Source organism: Manacus candei, unplaced genomic scaffold (assembly GCF_025592945.1).
Source record: "Manacus candei isolate 608988 ecotype Guabito, Panama unplaced genomic scaffold, ASM2559294v1 h1tg000008l, whole genome shotgun sequence".
Classification (NCBI taxonomy): Eukaryota; Metazoa; Chordata; class Aves; order Passeriformes; family Pipridae; genus Manacus; species Manacus candei.
In genome coordinates this window covers 17,070,411-17,092,134 of record NW_026138056.1, presented here as the reverse complement: position 1 = coordinate 17,092,134, position 21,724 = coordinate 17,070,411, and the positions used below count along the sequence as shown (strand labels likewise).

The following is a 21,724-nucleotide window of genomic DNA, read 5'->3' as shown; positions in this document are numbered from 1 at the left end:
CTGACTGTCACAGTAACTGACAAATGCAGGCTATCATTTTTCATTAGAAACATCCCTGAATTTTCCCAAATACATGAAATAAGAAATTACTTCATTTCCATAGCCATTTAATTCCTTTCATTTCCTAAGAGGAAAAAACAGATGCTAAGATCGAAAGAGATATGTAATGATAGATGTTGGTACTACCTGAGATGTAGTAGATTCATTAAGAACAGAGACATAATCGCAAACATATCAGCCTTCATTTGACTGAAATTATTCCTTCTCCATGGACTTTAGATGATTTGGTGCACTATAACCCTGGAAACAGTTCATTCACCTTACTTCATGGCCAGTCTTCGCTAATGAAGATTTGGGAAAGGTCTTTACCCTTCCAGCCTGCGCAGTGGATTTTTTAGGTGAGACACAGTGTGCGCTGAACTGAGCCCACCCTTTAATCCTGAGGTTCATCTGCCGGGGCTGAGCGAGCTCAGACAGTGGCAGCGAGGTCCTCAGGACGTAGGTTTGTTTAGAGTGACCTTCTCTTAGATGGATGGCCTTACAGGGTTGATGAGCTCCATCTGCCCGGAGGAGTTCCCTGACCGGGAATCGAACCCGGGCTGCGGCGGTGAGAGCACTGCATCCTAACCACTAGACCACCAGGGGTTCCCACCCTGGAAACAGTAAGAGCAGTAGATCCAACACAAGGTTTTTGGTAGTATGTAAATGAGTTGACTCATACTCTCCTACTCTGAACCACTCAGTATTAGCACAAGGGAAGTAGTTCACAGCACGGCCTCTCTTTCTTTCCCAAAATCTTGTCTATTGTTAGTGGTGTAGTGGCTAGATCTGGAACGACCAAAAATGTCCACATAACAGCATTATGTTGGTGCTTGCCTACCTATCTTTATGTCTGGACAGTATATGGAGGGAAAATCTAGAGATACATTAGTTTCCAGACTACAAATAAATTAGTTTCCAGCCTTAAGAATAATTATATCCATTATAAGCCCTTAAAAGACTAGGTGTATGGATTAACATGCTATGCATTGTTGGACCTTATTACTTAGATAGAAGCCTAAACTCTAAGATGTGTTTTTGAATAAACCTAATTTCAGCCTTTAAAGAGTCTTGTTGTAAAATGTAAAGGAGAGTTTACTGGAAAAAGAATAATTAATAAATCCAGAGCAGAAAGAGCACAAAGTCATGTATTTTAACAGATATAATGGACTTTCCTAACCTCCACATTCAAGTTCATACTACATTTTTTGGACTAAAACTGCCAGTGTGATGCTGAGAGATATTTTTTAGGAGAATTTCAAGTTTATTTTTTCCCTGCAACCTCCTCCCATGCTGATACTTCACCACAGAGAGCATGTCTTTACCTTACCATAGGAGAGCACTAAGACTTAAGCAATGCGATGCTGCATTCAGATGGGAGTCTTTACAACCCAAGACAAAGAACAAGCTGCCAGTCAGTCTTTGATAGAAACTAATCATGTGCTTTCATGGTATGAAAAATATTTTCACATTCTACAAGTAGAAAACTAGGCTCAGGATTAAGTGATCCATCTAAAGCTAAAAAAAAAATAAATCCAAAAGGAACTGTGTAAAGGCTTCCAGTAAAGTACACTAAGAACTGACTAAACCTAACTATCTAGTCTTATGAGAGTAGTCTATCAGTCTGTCTATCTATCATTTGTATCAAAAGTAATCAAAGACAATAAAGACAACAGAATGTCCACAAGCATTAACTAATCACAGAATATGATGAGTTGGAAGGGGCCCACAAGGATCATTGAGAATTTTAATGGTTAAGAGATTGTCTCAGCAAACAAAAAATAAAATCATGGTGTTCTTACCAGTTTTCAATATGCATTTGAGTGTTCAAGGCTACACTTCCAGTAGTATATTTTCCTCATGTCTTGTAATTTCAACAGCCTATTTAAATCCCATTGAGAGATTTGCCATATTAATGCATATTAAACAAACAAGTTCCAGTAAACTTATAAAATATTTAAAATCTGATCACTACTGCACAGGAAAAACTTAATATGAATATAAATACGACTATTAGTCAGTACATACAGAAGGGGGTGTGATGAAGGCTCCGAAGAAGGAAGCACAATTTGTAGTATAGATTTCCCAAAGGAAATAAGTGTGCAAAAGCATTCTGAAGAATAGTGCAGTGATCTAATCTTTCAGCCTGCACTAACTTGTTTATGAGAACTTCATCTTTATTAACTCTTGCTTTCTAAATGCAAACGACGTCTGTTCAATGAAGTGGCACGTAGCAGAATGCTGTATGAAACACAGAGCGTCCTTGAATTGGCAAAAGTAAGCTTTAGAAACATAACCTTTCAAATATAACATTACCACATTATCTTAAAAATTAAGATACAAATTCTGTGGAGCTACACAGGATTTCAAGGTAATTTCTTTGGTAATCTTCTACTTTCTGGCTTTATTTTCTGAAATACAGGGTTTCCTCATTCTGAAAGTACTTAAGAAGAGTGAAAAAGTCAAGTATAACAGAAGTACATGATACATTTAGCAAAGGTGACATACCAATGGAACCAGCCTACTACAGACCTCCCAAATACACATGGCTTCTCTAGAAGAAATCTTCTTAATACACTGTTATTTTAAACCCTTAATAACAGCTTAACTGAATGAGGACAGCATCCCTCGTTACTAAAAGCCAGAGAACTAAAGGCAGATGAATAGTTTTGTTTAATTTTTAAAATAGGATTAAAACCAACCAAACAACAAATCTCCAACACAGTACAAATTACAGCTTTTGAAATTAAAATGACCTCACACAGCCAGAAAGGTGTAGCACTGCTGAAATTTAACAGCTATAAGCCAGAAGAAGAAATGCTGGAATATATACAACTCAAATCTTCATAATAAAGCAATGACCTTTAATTTAGAAAAGCCTATCTGTGAAGAGCAAGTACACAAAATTAGGAAGAAGAGATTGCACTACAAACTTTGTTGTTTGTCATGTTAGAAGGTACAGTCATATTTGTTTACGAGTCACATTAACTCAAGTGATACCACCACACTGCTATCAGGGTACACTATCATCTCAGTAACTATGAATGACAAAAAGTAGACTAAAAAACAGAAACGCTCACCACTTCTTCATGCCTGCATTTTCTCACATTAATTCCATTAATCTGTTATTAAAAAGATAAAGAGAAGACTTACTCTACATTTCATAAGTATAGAATTCATATCACATTTCTAGAAAAATACAAACAAAATAATTTGCAATTTTACTCACCTGTAGAATTGCATCTCCTATAAAGAGTAAACCTGAAAGTTCAGCTGAAAACAGAAAGCATATTTTTCACTCATTTTGTACAAAACATCCTACATTTTGTGTACATGAATTCTAATTTAATTTAATGTTTTTACATAATCTTTTAAAAGTTAAAACAAAAACCAAACAAAACAAATAGAACCAAACAAAAATTAAATTATTTGCATTTTCTTTTTTAAACTCTAAATACTGGCATTTCAGTATTATAATAAAAGAGACTATCCAGCCTAAGCACAAGACTATGAAACATAGTCCATCAATCACTAGAACCCTCAGGCCATTGTAGTGAGGTATAGTATACTATTCTGAATAGAAAATTACTACAGGACTAGGTCTTATTTGCCTGTGAGAAATAATTTCTAACAAACTGAAAAAAAGCAACATGGAGACTCCAGAGCTACCTATGAATGACTAATTTAAATTGTAGGCTTTTAGCAAAGATAAAAGATCCTTTAGATCCTGCATCTTTGATAAACTCTATAAATAAGATGGAGTATTAATTCTGAATAATATTTTATATGCTGGAGAGCTAGAAAATCAGTATATTGTGCAAAATCAACAGCCAAACTGAATTTGATTTTTAAAACAAAACTGTGTCACAAAGACATTTACAAAATCTACAGTTGCAATTTTTAAATATTGTGTTGTGTTTCAGAGCTACCTGATACAACTATACTTTGTAAGCATACCAGAAGTATAACAAAGATTATTTAGGTGTCTATAAAGAAATTAATAATCCCTAACATGGGAACTAAGGAATGTTAACAGATTACATGCGATTATTTACCTATAGCATTGCATATCGTTCCAGAAGATACTGTCTGGGAAAGACTAGAATTGGGCTTGATCCAAAAACTTTACTTATTTTCATGAGGTCAGAAGAGGTGGAGGGATGGTGCTGTATGTAATAGAACGATTAGAATGTATAGAGTTCACAGTTGGCAATGGCACAGTTGAGAGCCTCTGGGTAAGAACCAAGGGGCAAACAAATAATGAGGATGTCACTGTGGGAGTCTGCTATAGACCTCCCAGCCGGGACAATGACACCAACGATTGTTCTTTGAGGAACTAAGGGACACTCCAAAGTCAACTGCCCTTGTTCTTATGGAGGACTTCAACTAGCTAGAAATTAACTGGGAGTATCACACAGTTGGTTCAACCTGGGCCAGAAGATTCCTAAAAAACCTGGATGACAACTTTATGGAACAGATCCTAAAGGAGCTGACTTGGAAAGATGCCCTCCTTGATCTGCTGGTTGTCATCAGAGTGGATCTCATGAGCAAAGTGGAGATTGGCGGCCATTTGGGCACAGTGACAGGAGGAAAAGTGCCAGCAAAACCTCAGCTCTGGGCATGAGGAGAGCAGACTTCTGGCTGCTCAGAGAATTAGTAAGCAAGGTCCCCTGAGGAAAGGTTTTGCAGCTGCTGGGGTCCACCAGTGCTGGTCACATTTTAAACATCACATCCTAAGGATGGTGAACAGGCAACTCTGAAATGTCAGAAGTCAAGCAGGCAAGGCAGAAGGCCAGCTTTGCTGAACAGGGATTTTTTCCTGGAAAAGGGTCAAAAAGGGAAGGTTGTATGCCCAGTGGAAGCAAGGTCAAGTGACATGGGAAGAATTCGAGGATGCTGCTTGCTGCCATAGGGAGAAAATTCGTGTGGCCAAAGCTCAGCTGGAGTCGAAGCTGCCAGAAATGTGGGGGACTATAAAGTTTTTTCAAATATATTAATGGCAATAGGCAGGACAGAAATATCATTGGCCCATTACAGGATGAGAACAGTCACCTCACAAACAGGGAGAGAGACAAGGCAGAGGTGTTTAACACTTTCTTTTCCTCTGTCTTCAGATGACAGATGACAGACTAAGAGGGTCCCAGCCCAGTGTCCTGAGCTGGAGGACCATGACTGCGAGAATGATCTACTCCCAGTCGACCCTGAAATTGTGCAGGATCCGCTGCTTCAGTTGGATCCCTACAAATCTATGGGTCCTGATGGAATTCATCCAAGAATCCTCAAGGAGCTGCTGATGTCATCACACAACCTCTCTCAATGATTTTTGAGCAATCCTGGGATTCTGGAAGTTGGTGAATGTTGTCCTGATCTTCAAGAAGAGGAAGAAGGATGACCCTGGAAATTATAGGCCTGTCAGTCTCTCTTCAGTGCCTGGTAAAATTATGGAGAAGATTATTCTGGGAGATGTAGAAAAACACTTGAAAGACAACACAGTCATTGGTCACAGCCAGCACAGTTTCATGAGAGGGAAGTCCTGCTTAATCAAACCTGGTTTCCTTTTATGACAAGGTAGCCCACCCAGCTGATCAAGGAAAGCCAGTTGATGTAATACTTTTGGATTTCAGTAAAGTTTTTGATACTGTCTCTCACAGAAACCTTCCGGACAAAATGTCCAGCTAAACACAAAATATCCAAATAAACCCATCATGGAGTAGGTGAGGAATTGGCTCATGGGACAGGCACAGAGGGTAAGAGTGAATGGGGTAACATCAGACTGATGACCTGTCACTAGTGGGATTCCACAGGGCTCCATATTAGGCCTTGTGCTCTTCAACATCTTCATAAATGACTTGGATGAAGTCATGGAAGAGAAAGGGTACAACAATAGCATACATTTAACACTGACTGAAGAATCTCAAAACTTAATACACCTTGCTTTAACAGGTACATCAAAACACAGTGTACTAAGCTGATACCCACCTCTTTGTTCTTTGGAAATCTTAGAAATGACCACTGGAATATTATGTTCAGCTCCACCCTGAAAACAGAATAAATTACAATCTTGTCAGTCACTAAAAATATTTTTTTGCTTAAAATTATATTTTGCTCTTTCATTAAATGCCGTTTTTAGAGAGATTGAGATTCTGCATTTCCTTTTTTTTAAATGAATATTTGATTGTGAATAATTCCTTATTGCCTCTCATAAAGACATTTTTGGTTGCCATCATTAACTCAGGAAATTAATTCAAACCCTACAAGACTTCAAGAAAAAGGACATCAGTTTATCTGAATTCTTGAGAGCTTAGTGTGTGAAATCGTGTCCTGCAAAAGCAGAATGGCCATCCCCCTACAATGGTAACCATGCTGCGACCACTTAGTTTTCATGCTGGCAAGAAACAGGTAAACAAAAGTGCAAGAAAGAAGGTTTAGACTTTTCATCTCAAAAGCGGCCTTTATTTGTTTCCATTTCTATCCACAAGCACAAAGAATGAAGGAAGCAGTGGCATAAGTAACAAGGAACAGAAAAAGAAACATTAAGAGAAGGAACAGTAGGTGTTCAATAAATGGGGAGAAATAAAGAAAAAATGGATGATAACTCAACAGTTTGACAAAAATTCAATGCTGTTGCTTCATTCAATTTATCCTGTTGGGACTGGAAACATTTATGGTTCTTAAGAATAAAGTAATAAAAATAAATTTCAAATGAAGAGGAAATTCAAAGGAAGGTAAAGGCAAATATACACAGAGAAAGAAATAGTTTTTTCTCTGCAGAGATCATCAAAGTGTGAGCTTGAATGCAATTTCTACAAATTCTGATCATCAGAAGCTACACTCTGCCACAGTGTTAATTTGTTTAGGAATCCTGGTTAAGGGTTTGCTTACTCTTCTCTTCAGCAGCCAGATTTTACTTTGGAAATAACAGCTTTTTCAGGTCCAGGTCGAGATGTAGAAAGGACTGACATGGGTGTTTTGATGGTCTAACGAATAATACACATCTCTTCTTTGTACAATAGCCAATTGTTTGAAAGTGAACAGTCTTGTACTCAATACCTATTTCTGTCATGGAATAAAGATTAATTTCCTGTGAAACTATAGAATCTTAAATAGGATTAATGCTCTGTCTGCTAGTGGCTATCAATGCAAATAGTCCTAAAAACATTGAGTCAAGAGGGATCTCAGTAATATTACAATAATTATACGTCTACAGGAAAAGTTCTACTGGCATTGCTTGGGATGAGTGTTGACAAGCACAGAACATATCCATATTTGTAGCACAGACTGAGTATTCACAAAGACCAGAGGCTACCTTCTTTTCAGTCAGGCTGAGAGATGTATTCAGATTGATTAGATTGTAGCATTATGGCTTGTTGAATATCATTCAGTAGTTTTCACCAACTTTCAGCAACACTGAAAGTTTGCTTTGCTGAAGATAATCAGTTCAAGCTCATCAAATTTATAAGACTTTAACCTATACACTCCAGATTTTTCAGTCACATGCACAATTAATTTCTTCCAAAGTTTTCAAACAAACAGAGAAATAATTGTGTCATTTCATTCCTAAGCTTTCATTGTTACACAGATGTTGCACTATCCAGGATATTTAAAGCCCAGTAAAGAAGTGTAGAGTTTAAAGCTCTGCATAGCTAACACAGGTCTTTTTTTTCTCAGTAAAATGGCCTCCCTCCTTAGATTCAGCTCTCCAGTAAAGAGGGAAATTACTGTTATTACTAAGCCAGCCTGCAATGCACACAACATGATTACTCCTGTCTCATTTTATTATATCTACCTAAATTTGTTTACATTGCAGATTTGAAGAAGCTTTCACCAGTATCCTAACTGAAGAAAATTGTCTCTTCTCACTGCATCCCAGTCTGATCAGTATGAAGGCGTGTTTTTAAATTAGCCATAGGAGGTATTGCCCACTATTCTAAGAAATAAAAAATCAGAATGGAAAATAGAAAATAGCTAACCACCTATCTACACCCAGTCACTGTCAGCAGTTCATAGCAAGAGTTCAAGCATGTTTTGCCATCTTGTTGAATACTACTTCAGATTGACACTGCAGTCTTGCATCCTGCATTCTCCATTCTTCTCTGTCCTGAGGAGGAAAAAGTGTACGCGTGTCTAAATTCTGGTTTTATAGACTCAGGAGATACTCCTCTGAAGAAACCTCTGGGAACAGAAGAGACTGCTCCATTGCTTTAAATTTTCCCTCCCTCTAGTGTGGACACGTAGTTTTAACCTCAGACCAGAGGAGGGACAAAAATACATCAAGTAATGGTGTTGAAGACTTAATGGCTCAGACTTCTGTGAGAATCTAACATCAGTCTTTCTCACACAGATTTTCTTGGTCATTTTTCTTTAAGCAGGAAAAGATACACCTGGAATAATGCTAACTGCCCACCTGTGGAGGTGGTCCTACTAGAAGAGGAAGAAGAAGCTCTAATCACTGGCAGCTGTTTGAAGCTTACTGCTCTGGATGTTGGCCACTACTGCTAAGAGGTCACCCACACCTCTCTTCAAAGTGTCATATAATATACTCCTAAAGATTTTTTCTTATCCCAGTTTTTATGTGTGAGAGTTATTTTTCAGAAGTTTTTATCATATTAAAAATAGAACAACTGAAACTAGTAACTTTTATTGACAAAGGCTGGTTTTTTTCTGGCTCTAAGTATAAAAAGAAAATAATCTTTTTTTTTTTTTTCCCTAAGCAGAGACAGAAAATCAGAGTCTAAGCAGAGCCTAAAAAAAATTAGACCAGTTGTTGGACTTTATTATCACTAGAGTTAAACAATGTAGGGGATGTTTGATACTAAAAGGTAGTATTTCCACTAACAAAAGTAGCTTTAAGGTCCATGGCCACTAGATTTTTTTGATCAAGTCATATTGAAAAGTCAAACTAAATCTCAGCAGATCTGTGATTCTGTTCATCATTTAAAGAGAATGATCAAAACAGAGGCAGGAAAATTGCATTGTACTGAGTCCTAGTAGCCACACTGTAACAACAAACCTTCATTTTTTTAATGAACTATCAATTTTTTTGCCTATTTCTGCAAGAACACTATACTCCAGTTATTGGAAAACACGGTTTTCTTTCAAAAGTCATACACTTAGCAGCATCTTTTGTCAAAGCTTTGCATCTCAAACTAGTCAGAGATGAGATAAATTACTGAAATACCACGCTATGCTTACCAAATTCTACATCTATCTCCACGGCTATTCTTTCACATACAAATGTTTATCAAGAGGCTTCAGAAATAAGAAAATTGTTCCTTCAAAAGAGTATAAAACAGATCTGTTCTGCTTCAAATACAAGCACAGTTTTACCATTCACTTCAGTAGAAGGAAGTAGAGCAAAACATACCTTAAAAGATTGGATTAGAAGTAATTTTTAAAGGACTGAAGTTTCCATCTTGTGCAAAAGTCAAGCTCACAAGCAGGTTTTTTTAAGCAGTTAGCTGAATCTGTGATTTTTATAAATATAGTTGGAATGCCCAGTTGTAAGAGAAGACAGTTTCTCTCACAGACAAGCAAAAAAAAAAAATTAGATAGTTTCATCTTGGAATTATTAAAAATTTGTCCTTCTGCTCTTCAGAAAAAAAATATAAAATTCCAAGGCTCCAAAATACTTAAGGTGGAATAAGACACTTCCAAAACTTACACAAGAAAAAAGTTAAAAGGTGTCTTCATCATGTGAGATATCTGACAGCAAATGGGTGTTTAAGTTAGCAGAAAGAAAACATCATAGTGCCCTAGAACTGAATGCCAAATATAGACAAAATCGTAACAAACAAGCAAGTATTCTAAAGTGAGGGTCATTAATCATGATACTGCTGTAATTAACACCTCAGATAAACTGCATCCTCTGATATACACCACAGCCAGAAATTAAGTCCTCAGATAACCCCCATCTTTAAATAGCCTGAGGGTAGTAAGACAGAAACTAGTGTAGTTCATGAGGCTGTGGGAATTACTGACACAAGGAGGAGAGGCCTCAATCCCTCTCGCTCCTACAGGATGACTTGTAGACCTCTACTTTCAGGCCCTATTTCAAAATAATAACATTTCTATTTAAAACTAATAACAAATACGAGTTCTTCATTGAAGTTCAGGAATCTTCCAAAACAAAACAAAACAAAGTAGCTAACTTTTATTCATATTCATTAGGAAGCATACTAGTTTTGAATGACACATTTTACACAGAAAACTAGCATTTTTCAGAGTATTTAGAACTGACACTGACATACCTAAAAAGCCCACTTCAGTGAGCCTTCATAAAGTTTGCCTACTAAACTAAAAAAAATTACTTTAAGTTCCAGTTCTAAGTTATTTCTTACAGCTAACTTAAAATTATATATAAATATCATCACCATCATATTATTATTATTATTATATATATATAATATGTATATTAATATAATCTGTTATTACAGATTATATTAATTGATTGTGTTGGCTTCCAATTTTTTGTTAATCTTTCTTTGTGAGAATGTAGAATTACTAATAAAGGGATCTGGCAAAGAAGGTCCCACATTAACTGATTTTAAAAAAATAATTTAACGTAATAATCATACTGACTAACACACATTGACAGAACATCCTGGACCACAGAATTCAACTCACCATTTTCATTATCTAATCTATGCCATCCAAGTAAGTTTGAGTTTCCTTTGTTAAAAAGACATCTCTTTTCTATTTAATGACATTTTTGAAGGGATTCATCACTTGATTGTTAATTATTCAAAAAATTAAAAATTGTCTACTTGCACCTGAATTTACATATCTTCACCTTTCTACTACTTAGATTAATTTTGATCAAAATATCTATGAATCCTAGAAAATTGATATCTTGCGCTAAAAATTTAAGAGTATCTTGCTCCACTAATTTAAAAAAGACCATTGCACATTCACTATTTAATTTATATTTCTCAATTATATTTTATTTCATACAATGTACATAACACTTAAAAATGTGATCTTGAAATTGTCAGCAATTTTAGTTCTAAATGGTAACAATTCAGTTCTAAATTGTAGCAATTTTAGTTCTAAATTGTTATCATCATGGTTAGGCTTCATGAACAAAGATTTGGGAAGGCTCTATCCACCTTTGTTACAAGCACGCTGGTGGCTTATGAGGCCAATACGAGATAGACATGTCCGATTGCAAAAGGCACAGCAGAAAGACTCCTTAGGTGGTATATTCTGCAAGACACGATTCTTTCTGCGTTGTCTTTTCTCCTTGAGAGTGATCCTGCGTGTGTTCTCAAAGGAAGCAGCAGCATTATAGATGGTGTGTCTCCTGGCCTCCTGATTTGAGGCCAGAGTAGACCAGTTATGATGATCAATGTGGTCGAGGCTGAGATGTTGTTTCAGGGAGTCCTTGTATCTTCTCTTCGGGGCTCCTCTCTTGCGGCAGCCGGTGTCAAGTTCACCATAAAGCAAGATCTTAGGGAGGCGGTGGTCCTTCATCCTGGAGACGTGCCCTGCCCAGCGCAGCTGTGTTCTCAGCAACATGGCCTCAATACTTGTGACTGCTGCTTGTTCTAGAACAGATGTATTGGTCACATAATCTGACCAGTGGATCTTTAGGATTGTTCGGAGGCAGCTTTGATGGAAGCATTCTAGGAGACGCAGGTGGTGGTGGTAGATGACCCATGATTCAGATCCATATAAGAGAGTAGACAGCACTATGGCTCTGTAAACACTGATCTTGGTACTTTTCTTCAAGTGTTTATTATGCCAAACTCTTTTATGGAGTTTTCTGAAAGCACTATATGCCTTTGCTAACCTGTTGTCTATCTCTCCGTCGATCTTACCATCTGAGGAGATGAGGCTACCTAGGTAATTAAACTACTGGACTGATTTAAGCTCTGACTGGCCAATGGTGATATGGGGATGATGGAAGACTTCCTGAGGTGCAGGTTGATGGAGGACTTCTGTCTTCTTTAAGCTGACTTCCAGTCCAAAAAGCTCAGCAGTGTCTGCAAAGCAGGATGTTGAACGCTGCAGAGCTGCTTCTGTGTGGGCAACAAGGGCGGTGTCATCAGCATAGAGCAGCTCCTGGACAAGATGGTTTAAGGTCTTGGTGTGGGCCTTCAGTCGCCTTAGGTTGAAAAGGCTTCCATCAGTACGGTATCGAATGTAGATATCGTCCTGATCATCGAGGTCTGCTGTGGCCCTTTGGAGCACCATGCTAAAGAAGACTGTGAAAAGGGTTGGAGCAAGAACGCAGCCTTGTTTCACAGCACTCTTTATTAGAAAGGGCTCAGAAAGTGTGTTGCCGTATCTGACTTGGCCACGCTGATCCTCATGAAGTGAGATGATCATTTTAAGGAACTTGGGGGGACAACCTAATCGTTCCAAAATCTGCCACAGACCTTTTCTGCTCACAGTATCGAAAGCCTTGGTGAGGTCAGCAAAGGTTACATAGAGATCTTTGTTCTGTTCCCTGCACTTCTCTTGCAGTTGTCTGAGGATAAATACCATGTCTGTGGTACTCCTGTTGGTTCTGAAACCACATTGGCTTTCAGGTAGAATTCCTTCTGCTATAGCAGGTATTAGTCTGTTCAAGAGTATTCTTGCCAGCATTTTGCCAGCAATGGAGAGCAGAGTAATACCACGGTACAAAAATCAGGTTTAGTGACTCTGGAGATTTGCCCTCCAAACATAAAAACTTCTTAATGTAACCCATTTTTATTTAATACCAGCTAAGTAAAACCTCATTTACCCATGCACTTGATTTTACACTGACAGGTATTACTTCATCATTATTCAGTGAACTATAACCTATAATGATAACAGAGGTGCTGTTGACCAAACCGATGAGAAACTTTGGTGAAAAAATAGCAGTTTCCTTGAATAGAGGTCTTCGTGGGTCAACAAACTAATAGCAAGCATACCAAGACACATTTAAAAATTAGTATTTCTATTCAGCAATATTCTTATCAATGACAACACAAATGCACATTAATCCTTCTTATGAGTCCCTTATAAGGCAAGTACTAGCAGATGTTCAGAAGAAAATCTATACTTTCCCTTTATATGCATAATTTAAGCCTCTGCATTCATGTGAAGTACATTTCATTTTTTCCATTGCTATCTTGAGACTGAGGACTGCTGTGCTTAGAAGATAAAATTAATCTTGTGTTGTCTACATTCAGATTAAAAGGTAAGGTATGGTTTTCAAAATCATAGATTATTACGACAAAAATTATTAACCTTTTCTCCCTCTCATCGCTCCCTATCTCAAAAAAGGGTTACCTATGCTTATATACATTCTTGATTCTTACTGAAGAAAGCAAAAAACATGGTAATATGATAAATTGCCATCTTTGCTTGATCTGCAGCAAAATAAACCATATGAGCAAGCAATAACACTTTCTGTCCTACTAATGAATTGCAGTGAATTAACGTGATATTCTTTGTAGGAGAATTGATGAAGAACTTATTGGCTGTTCCATTTGCCTGTTGCTGTAATTAAGCATTCATTAATAAGCATTCAAATTAGAGTGCTGCTGAAAAAAGTACAGTCTGTGCAGTTGAAAACACCTCTCAACTCTTATACCAAATCTTATTACAGAGTTGGTCTGCTTGAATCTTAAGGGAATGAACTTTCCATTGTCTTCCATTACATAGGGCAGCGTAGTTGCTGGTTGCCTACTGTGGCAGTACATAACATACTAGAATACGTTTGGTTTATGAAGATAACTTGACTATATGAAGACAACTTGACTATATGAAGACAACTTATGCGTAACATGGAATAACAGACCAAAAAAATCATCCTACCTTTATACTTAATCCAAATCCTCCTACAGTTTGTCTTCTGATCGTTACTGTTCTTTCCTGAGGAAAAAAAAAAGCAAGTTTTGTTAGATTAAATATTTTCTGCCAGAACAACTATATTCACAAATCAATAATCTGTTTCTGTGCTTCCATCAGACATTGACTTTTCTTGCTTTAATAAATTTCTGAATTTCTAAATGTGGAAATCCCATGAAACCTATGCTGCAGAGGAAAAAGACAAAATCTGGAAGAAAAGCAGAGGTCCTGTCTCAAACAAAAAATCCTTGTTTCAATTCACACCATACTAGCAAGTATTGCAATGCATTAAGAACAGAACTGTGGAGTTTGACAGTTAGGGCATAATATATGGATTTCAGAGGTCTTCACCTTGATGAGAACTAAATTGGTCCCAAATGAAGATTGAACACTACATGCTGAATTACATGCACTGCACTCCTTTAGTGCATTTTCCAATCTAGTTTCATCCAAGAGCTGCATTACTTTTTTTAAGTGAAAGAAACATGCTTCAGAAATACTTTGCTACCATAGCTGATTACTAAATAGGCAATACTGTGGAGAAGCAAGAAAAGAAAACAGAAAAATTTCAAGAAACTGTAATTTCCCCACATAACATAATTTATCAGAGGGTTTGGTCTAGTATTTTTTCTAGTTTCTTTTCTATCGCCATTGAAATTTGAAATATTTTGCCAGAAAACTCCTTTATCCAAGTAAGTTTTACTTTGTAATTTGCATATGACTTTTTTTATGTGACTCTTAAAAACCCCAAACCAAGCTTAATTTTCAGTGCCATTTTCAACCCAGGTGAACTGAATAAACCTTGTCTGCAAAGTACTATATTGTAACATAAAATAATATTTTTATTATAATGATTAATGCAATAAAGAGGTTTGACCAGCAAACTGAATCAAATTATTTTGTTCTGATGCCTCTAATTAGCATTTCAAATTAGCAATAACAATAATAAAATGCTTTTCTCTAGTCCAATAGCTTTAAATTCTTAAAATGATTTACAATTATTCATTAATAAAATGTGGCAACAGCTCTGGAAGGCAACATATTTTGTACCAGTAAAGAAGTACTCTAAGTATCCTGATTGACCATTTATGTTGTTTCATTTTAAAGATACTAATCCTAACCAATGTTCCACTGGTTAGAATAATCTGCTTATAAAAAAGTCTTACTAAAAATCCCTGTCAGCTATAGATTTCTCTATTAGTATTTCACTTAGTTTCTCTTTCCCCTCTTTTTGCATAGCATGGATTTCTATGATTGAATTTTCAGTGGTTTTGCAAATTCAAAAAGCAGCTTCATGTCCAAGTTTACAAAATAGAAGTTCAGTCAGATGAAAACCTACTTAGTTTACTATCAAGACTACACAAAATGTTCTGTGACCTTGTAATTCTATTATGACATTTTTTTATCTACATTAGAGCAAACAGAGGGAAAGCTAGAGCTCCTAGGATCCTTAAAAGTAAGATTCAGAGCAGTGTTTTAGCTGTTTCCTGGAACAGAACAAAATTAGTTATCATTTTATTGAAAAATACAAAGCTGCTGCCATCCTGTCAACATTTTCCATGCCTTTAACTCAGAAAATTCCTCATCCACACATATGTTCATTGACTGGAAAGGACAGCTAAGAGTTTTGACAAGAAAATAAAAATCTTCCTCTGAGCTATGCAGTGAAATAAAACCCATATCTTTTAGGTTTTCATTAAAGAGTTATTAAAATTTCTCCTTAAAATCCATATGGTCTTTTTGAGAACACAAACATCATCTTAAGAGAGATCAGAAGTGAAGAATGACCATGTGAACACACAGTTCACATGAGAAACTGTGAATAATGAGGAAAGGAAAGCATAGAATCCTATGTAATCATTAACTATTTGCATTAATCAAGAGTTAATGTTATTTTTAAGAATTAAATCTTAGAGTACAGTAAAGATTCAAATATTTGATATTGAGTGGTATGTGATGTAAAAGAAAGTTTCTAATTGCTTAACTGATTCTTAGAAATAATGATTAGTAAGTAATCCTTTCAAATTATTGTCATATAAAGCAGTCATCTAATGTGATATAATAATCTAATAGTGTCCTTATGAAAAAAGTCAAGGAAACGTTGAAAAGGATGAAGAAACTTTAAAAGTCTTCATAAAACTGAACTAAATGCATGTGAAACTTAAATACGCCATTACTCAACTTTTTTCCTAGAATATAAATTTTATATTTTCAGTTAGGGACACTGGTTTCCCAGTGTGCGGTTATTCATCAGGTATGTCTGGTATTGTTCTTATAAGAGCAAAGGTTTGAAGAATAAATTTGTCTAGGTCCAGACAGAAAACAAGACCTCTCTTTTCACTGTGGATAGAACAGACACCAAGGTATTACTTGTATGGAAAAAAACTGATTAAAAGCTGAATGTGTGCACAAAATAGTAGGTGAGAAAAAAGCAACAGGAGAGGAATCTACAATAGCAGAGTGACACAGAAAAATGTAGGGAAAAAAAGGAAGAAAATGCTAGAACATAAATTTTAAAATACAGTATTATAAAGATAAAATTAACACATTGACAGCATCTTCATAGATCAACCTGTTAACATTTGATGCCATAATATCTTTAAGGTCATGCTCTTATATAGTAGTAGTAGTCCCACTACATTTTGAAAAAAGAAAACATCATTAGAATTTTTTCCTTTCATTTAATTATTGCATACATTTTCAAGATCTTATATCCTCTTTTTGGTAATGCTTTGCTCTTTCTTACTGACATTTCTTTGGATTAATTTACATGAGCAGTCAAACTTTATACTCATTCTGATTGTAAAGGACAGAGGACAGGTCAGTCACATTTCCAAGTTGAAGTGTTAACAAGGTTTGCCAGCCGAGTTGCTCATCTGCTAACTTCCATCATGTGACATTTGAAGCTTGTCTCATTATTTCAGTTCCTCATGCAACTGGAGAAGGTTGGCAGTAAGGGATGACAACAGAATGACTGGTCAACTGGAAGTCCCCCTTCCTCTGCAGCTGTGCTGAAGACTGAGGATGGTAAACACAGCGGTGTACTGGCTGGAATAACCAAAAGTACTCATCCTTTTGCTTGTTCTCACTTCAAAATATTCCCATTCCTGCAGCATATGCTTAAAAACTGAAACATTCTCCTAAATATTTACTATAAAATTTCTAGTCCTAGGACTGATTTATTCCAGAAGTGCTGCATTTCTCAAGATAGAAATAAAAGAGAAAAAAAAACCAACAAAACACAAACTATAAACCCGAAGTCAGTATGGATCTGAACTCACACTAGGAAAAGTTATTATTCTCTTTCAAATTTGGCATTATAAAATGCAATTTGAACCTCAGTTGATTGCTATGCTTTCTACTTTTAAATAGCTGCAGAAAAACAAGCCACCTTAGGCTTTCCCTAAATAATCATATTTACATCTGTCAGGTTGTCACTTTAAAGCTGCCCAGACTGGCAGGAAAAAAAAAAGTTACCCCCATCTGATAGATGTTTGACGACTTTTGTGAAAAAATGGATTCACTCCACTGAATAGCTGACAGATACCAACATGATAAAAAAAACCCCAAAGATTCTTACTGCTAGCTTTGTGAGGGTAACAAGAATGGAAAGTGCTTGAAAGGTGACCTATCTGTCCACATATTTGCAATTCTCTCCAAGACAGGGAGTTTCGTTTTGACATCGTTTATAATATTCAACCACACATCAGAATCAAAACTGTAAATAAAGACAATACAGTAAATAAATCAAATCCATTATTTATTATTTTAAGCTTCTCACTTTTTTCTTCTATTTCTATTCATTAAAATTGCTAATGTTAATTGAACTTGTTTTACCAACAAAAAACATATAAAAATAAAATTTATAATTCTCAAAAGATAATGATCCAATGTAACAGATAAAAAATATTAACTCTCAAGAAGTCTCAAAAATTTAAATATGTGTCCAATTTTTTAGGGGAGAAAAAGGTATACCAGACCTGACAGACACTAGTCTTATCTTCCATTTTTTCCACAGGCAGACTCATGGATATCTTCAGAACACAAGCTACTCCAATTCAGGCATACATTTCCCGTACTATAAAGCCTTTCTACAGGTAAGGATTTAATATGGTTTTGTAATGACACCACCTTCTAGGCTTTGAGTTTCACTAAATGTTCTCATCTCACTTTTGGTTGTTTGCACTGGAGTTTAAAACTACATCAGATGTCCACTAATAGCATAATGCTGACCTCACTATGCTTCTTTCTCTTGGAAAGCAAGTCTTTCTTGTTGCATACATAAAGAAATCTATTTAACGCTTATTGATGCAACTGATGCCCAAATTTTGATCTAATTCATGATCGTTTGAATTACTGTTGTTGCTTTACGGAATTGTTATAGGTACAATTGCTGCAGGACCCTCACTAACACCATAATTTCATTCAGCCTACTAAAGAAAGAGATGCTTTGTTTTTTAGTGTTTAACACTGTTGCTTATAATCTTTTATGCATTTTATTTTCTTACTCCAAACTCCACACAATGAAAGAATAAACAAGGTTTTGGAAACTAGAACTGTCTTCCATCAAAAGGGAAGCGTTCTAAATTAAGAACTAGGTCCTTATCCCATGCACTCACATTAAACAGCACTTCATTCCTAAGGAGCCATTGACTTCATTTAGATTATTCCACAGGATACAAATCAGGATGCTGCTGGAACGCTAAGTGCCTGTTTAAAGTCTGTCCTACACAGAGAAGCATGCAAATTGATTCAGACTCAACCAACAGAAGAGATACTGTTCTGAACTAGAAACACAGTAACAGCCTTTCCTTCCATACCAGTGCAGAAGTGATAAAGAAAACCTTATAATCAAATTATTTGAAGATTATTTATTAAAACAGATTTAAAAGAACTCTTATTGTAGCTACTTGTCTGTAAAACTTAACAATACTATCATTTCTCAGTTACTATTTTTTTTATGTTTTAGAGTTTATTCTCTGAGGCATTCAGTGCCAGTTGCTAATGAAAATACTTGCTTTGTAGAATTCAGGTAAAAAAAATAAATGTGGTCACTTATCTAGAATGACAGAAAGAATAAAACAAAATTAACCAAATAAAGTAAAATATAAGAAAAACAAATAAACCTAATAAATCAGGAATAAAAATGAGGAAAATCAGCAAAAAAAAAAAAAAAAAAAAAAAGCCTGTGGGGCTTGTTTGATTATAGCATACAATCAAAGCACATGATACCAGATTATTTAAATTATCTGTGACAAAAGGAGGGCTAACTGTTCGTGAAATGCCAGTCATCCTTAGTTGGAATGGATTTACTGCTACAAAACCTAGTCTTAATCCCAGAGGAAATCAGGGTGAAGGACTGAAAAGTTAGTAGTCTAACAGTGACACTTCCAGGAAAAAGAAACTTCTCATCATCACAGTAATATCAATCAGATTATGAGTTATGAATTCAATATGAAAATAATATGAGGGAATTTAATTGGTGAAGCAAATAATCCACTCTTTTCCACAGAGCCTTTGCAAAGTTAAAGAGGGTAAAACTGTAAGAGAAAGCCTTACTGTGAAAAGGAAAAAAATTAATATGCATTTCATGAAGACATCTAAATAACAAGTTCAGCAGAGTAACAGATATTACAGCAGAATAATGAAAGTTGTATTTCTGAGTGATAAAATCTTTTATAAAATAATGCCAGAATGGTGTTGGTGGAATAATGGTGCCGCAGTGTATGTTGCTAATTGAACTACTACAGCTTGAGCTTCCACTCATATCTTCTTTCTATACTGGCTGTTAGATGTCCCCTCTATTTAGGAACAGCACATTCTGATTGGTAAAAGAAGCGTATATACTCCACATAAAGGACACAGACCTGTGTTACTAAACAGTATTTGTACAGCGTGAAATGGTCAAAAGCTAATGTCAGATTTGTCATGCAAATAAACCCAGATTGTATGGAGACAGTGTAGGCAGTGTCTTCCTCTTGTTTCAGACAAAAGCTCTGAAACTTTCACCTTGAGATATTCATAATCCTGAGATAGATTATTTGATATATTTTCCATTATCCTTCCACACTGTTAGAACTGCTAACATTCTACCAATTTATTTCTTATTTCTGCTTTGTATCTTTTTATTTTACTTGTATTTAGAGATATAGGTATGTGATAACAGCAGCAATTAAATAATAAAACAGACAGACATAATAGCATTCACATAACATTTGCATACACAGATATTACACTACTACGCCTCACAAGACTTAACATAAAATCCTATGATAATCTTATTTAGCTCAAAGGAATAGCAGAATGTTTATGATAGTTTCCCATAAATCTTAAAAACATCTCTACAAAACATAATTACAGTATCTATAAAAGTCTACAGAAATGAATGCTAAATGGTTTCTATTATTTTTGTAGCTATCTCCTAATATTAAATTAAAACTTACCATTACAATAGTACTAAAACCTACAATATATAAAAATTATATAAAAATTTACACATCTTCCAAATAATTGTCTACAAAGCTCAGCTTCTTATGCACAAGATTCAATATGGTGCTTAAATCAGAAATCTGACACATCATGTAAAAACAGTAATACATAAAACACACTATTACGGTTCCATCCATGATGTGCTGGTAAAACCAGTGACCCTCACAGCATGCATGAAATCTAGTGCTGTGCTACCATAGGAAGCAATCAAAGCAACAGAGGATAGAAGATAATTCCTCTACCAGCAAAGCCCTGCCACAACTATCTTATCAACTCCACAGGCAATACTCAGATATCTAAGTACATGGAGGTATCTGTACTCCCTGCAAAAACCACTGCTCATGTCATTTCTCCTGCTTTCAATTGCTCCAGTACCCAAGGATGAGTTAAGAGAAACAATACCATACTCACACATATAATTTATCATTTTATTGCTGCTTTAGATAAGTACTGCTAATATTTACTTGCAAAAGATGATATATTAAAACACACTTAGTGTTAACAGTATAAAATGAAATAGCAAACCATGGGAGTAAATGCATACATATGTGTATATGCACTTGCCACATGTACACACACTATTTTTTTGTTTTGTAAAGAACATCTTAAAGAAGAAATAAAAACTACTTACACCAGAATAGAAAGGCTCACCAGACACACAGATCACATCCTGCTCCTGGATCATCAAAATATCTTTGGCTAAGTGCAGTCGCACTTTGAAAGGCTCCTGGTTACCATCCTGCAGCAAACAAACCCCTGTCTTTGTCTTCAAAGGAAGGAATAAAGAAAAAAAGTTTTTTTCAGTTAGCACTTTGCATTGCTAGAGGTGATATAGTTGAGAGATAGGTACAGTTACCATAAATACATTAACAATTATCTAAAACTATTTCCAGCAATCACTGTATTTACTGTGTTTAGACTACAAGAGAACAATGGTTCTAGTAGCATATAGTGAAGGTAGATTTTGCAATAATAAGGTGCTATTTCACTGATGATGAAATTGTGTTTAATTGATGAAATTTGAAGTTTCAAATTTCTTCAGATCAGCTGTGCTCTTACTTTCCATCTTTGTATTAAATGTTGGCACCTCACTTGAACGTGAAGTAAAAGCTAATGCTCCACATATTACACCAGTTTTGACACAGAAACACTATGACATCTCCAAACTAGCCAGATGTGAGCACCAACAGCTACATGAACCAATTGTGGACTTTTCCTTATCTATGAGCACAACATTGACTTAATCTTTTATGTTCTATTCAAATGAGGATGCTGAAGTTAAGAATAAGAGAAAATAAATCAAAGAATACAACTTCTAGTAACTTACTTCTTGCTCCATTTCTTTTTTTTACATTTATGGCTAAAGATCAAGAAT

At 35.7% G+C, this 21,724-nt stretch overlaps 1 protein-coding gene across 2 annotated transcripts in view; it reads right to left on the bottom strand.

The window, feature by feature from the left end:
• SNTG1 (syntrophin gamma 1) overlaps nt 1-21,724 on the bottom strand; it is a 338,500-nt gene that overhangs the window by 135,655 nt on the left and 181,121 nt on the right. Inside the window, exons 3-7 of one of the 2 annotated variants that reach the window (XM_051774281.1) lie at nt 20,981-21,115; nt 13,828-13,884; nt 6,019-6,076; nt 3,269-3,312; nt 3,120-3,161 (exon numbers count right to left, since the gene is read on the bottom strand). In XM_051774281.1, the coding sequence (XP_051630241.1) occupies nt 3,120-3,161; nt 3,269-3,312; nt 6,019-6,076; nt 13,828-13,884; nt 20,981-21,115 (336 nt within the window). The remainder of the gene's footprint in view (nt 1-3,119; nt 3,162-3,268; nt 3,313-6,018; nt 6,077-13,827; nt 13,885-20,980; nt 21,116-21,724) is intronic. The other variant, XM_051774288.1, reaches the window with a different exon arrangement.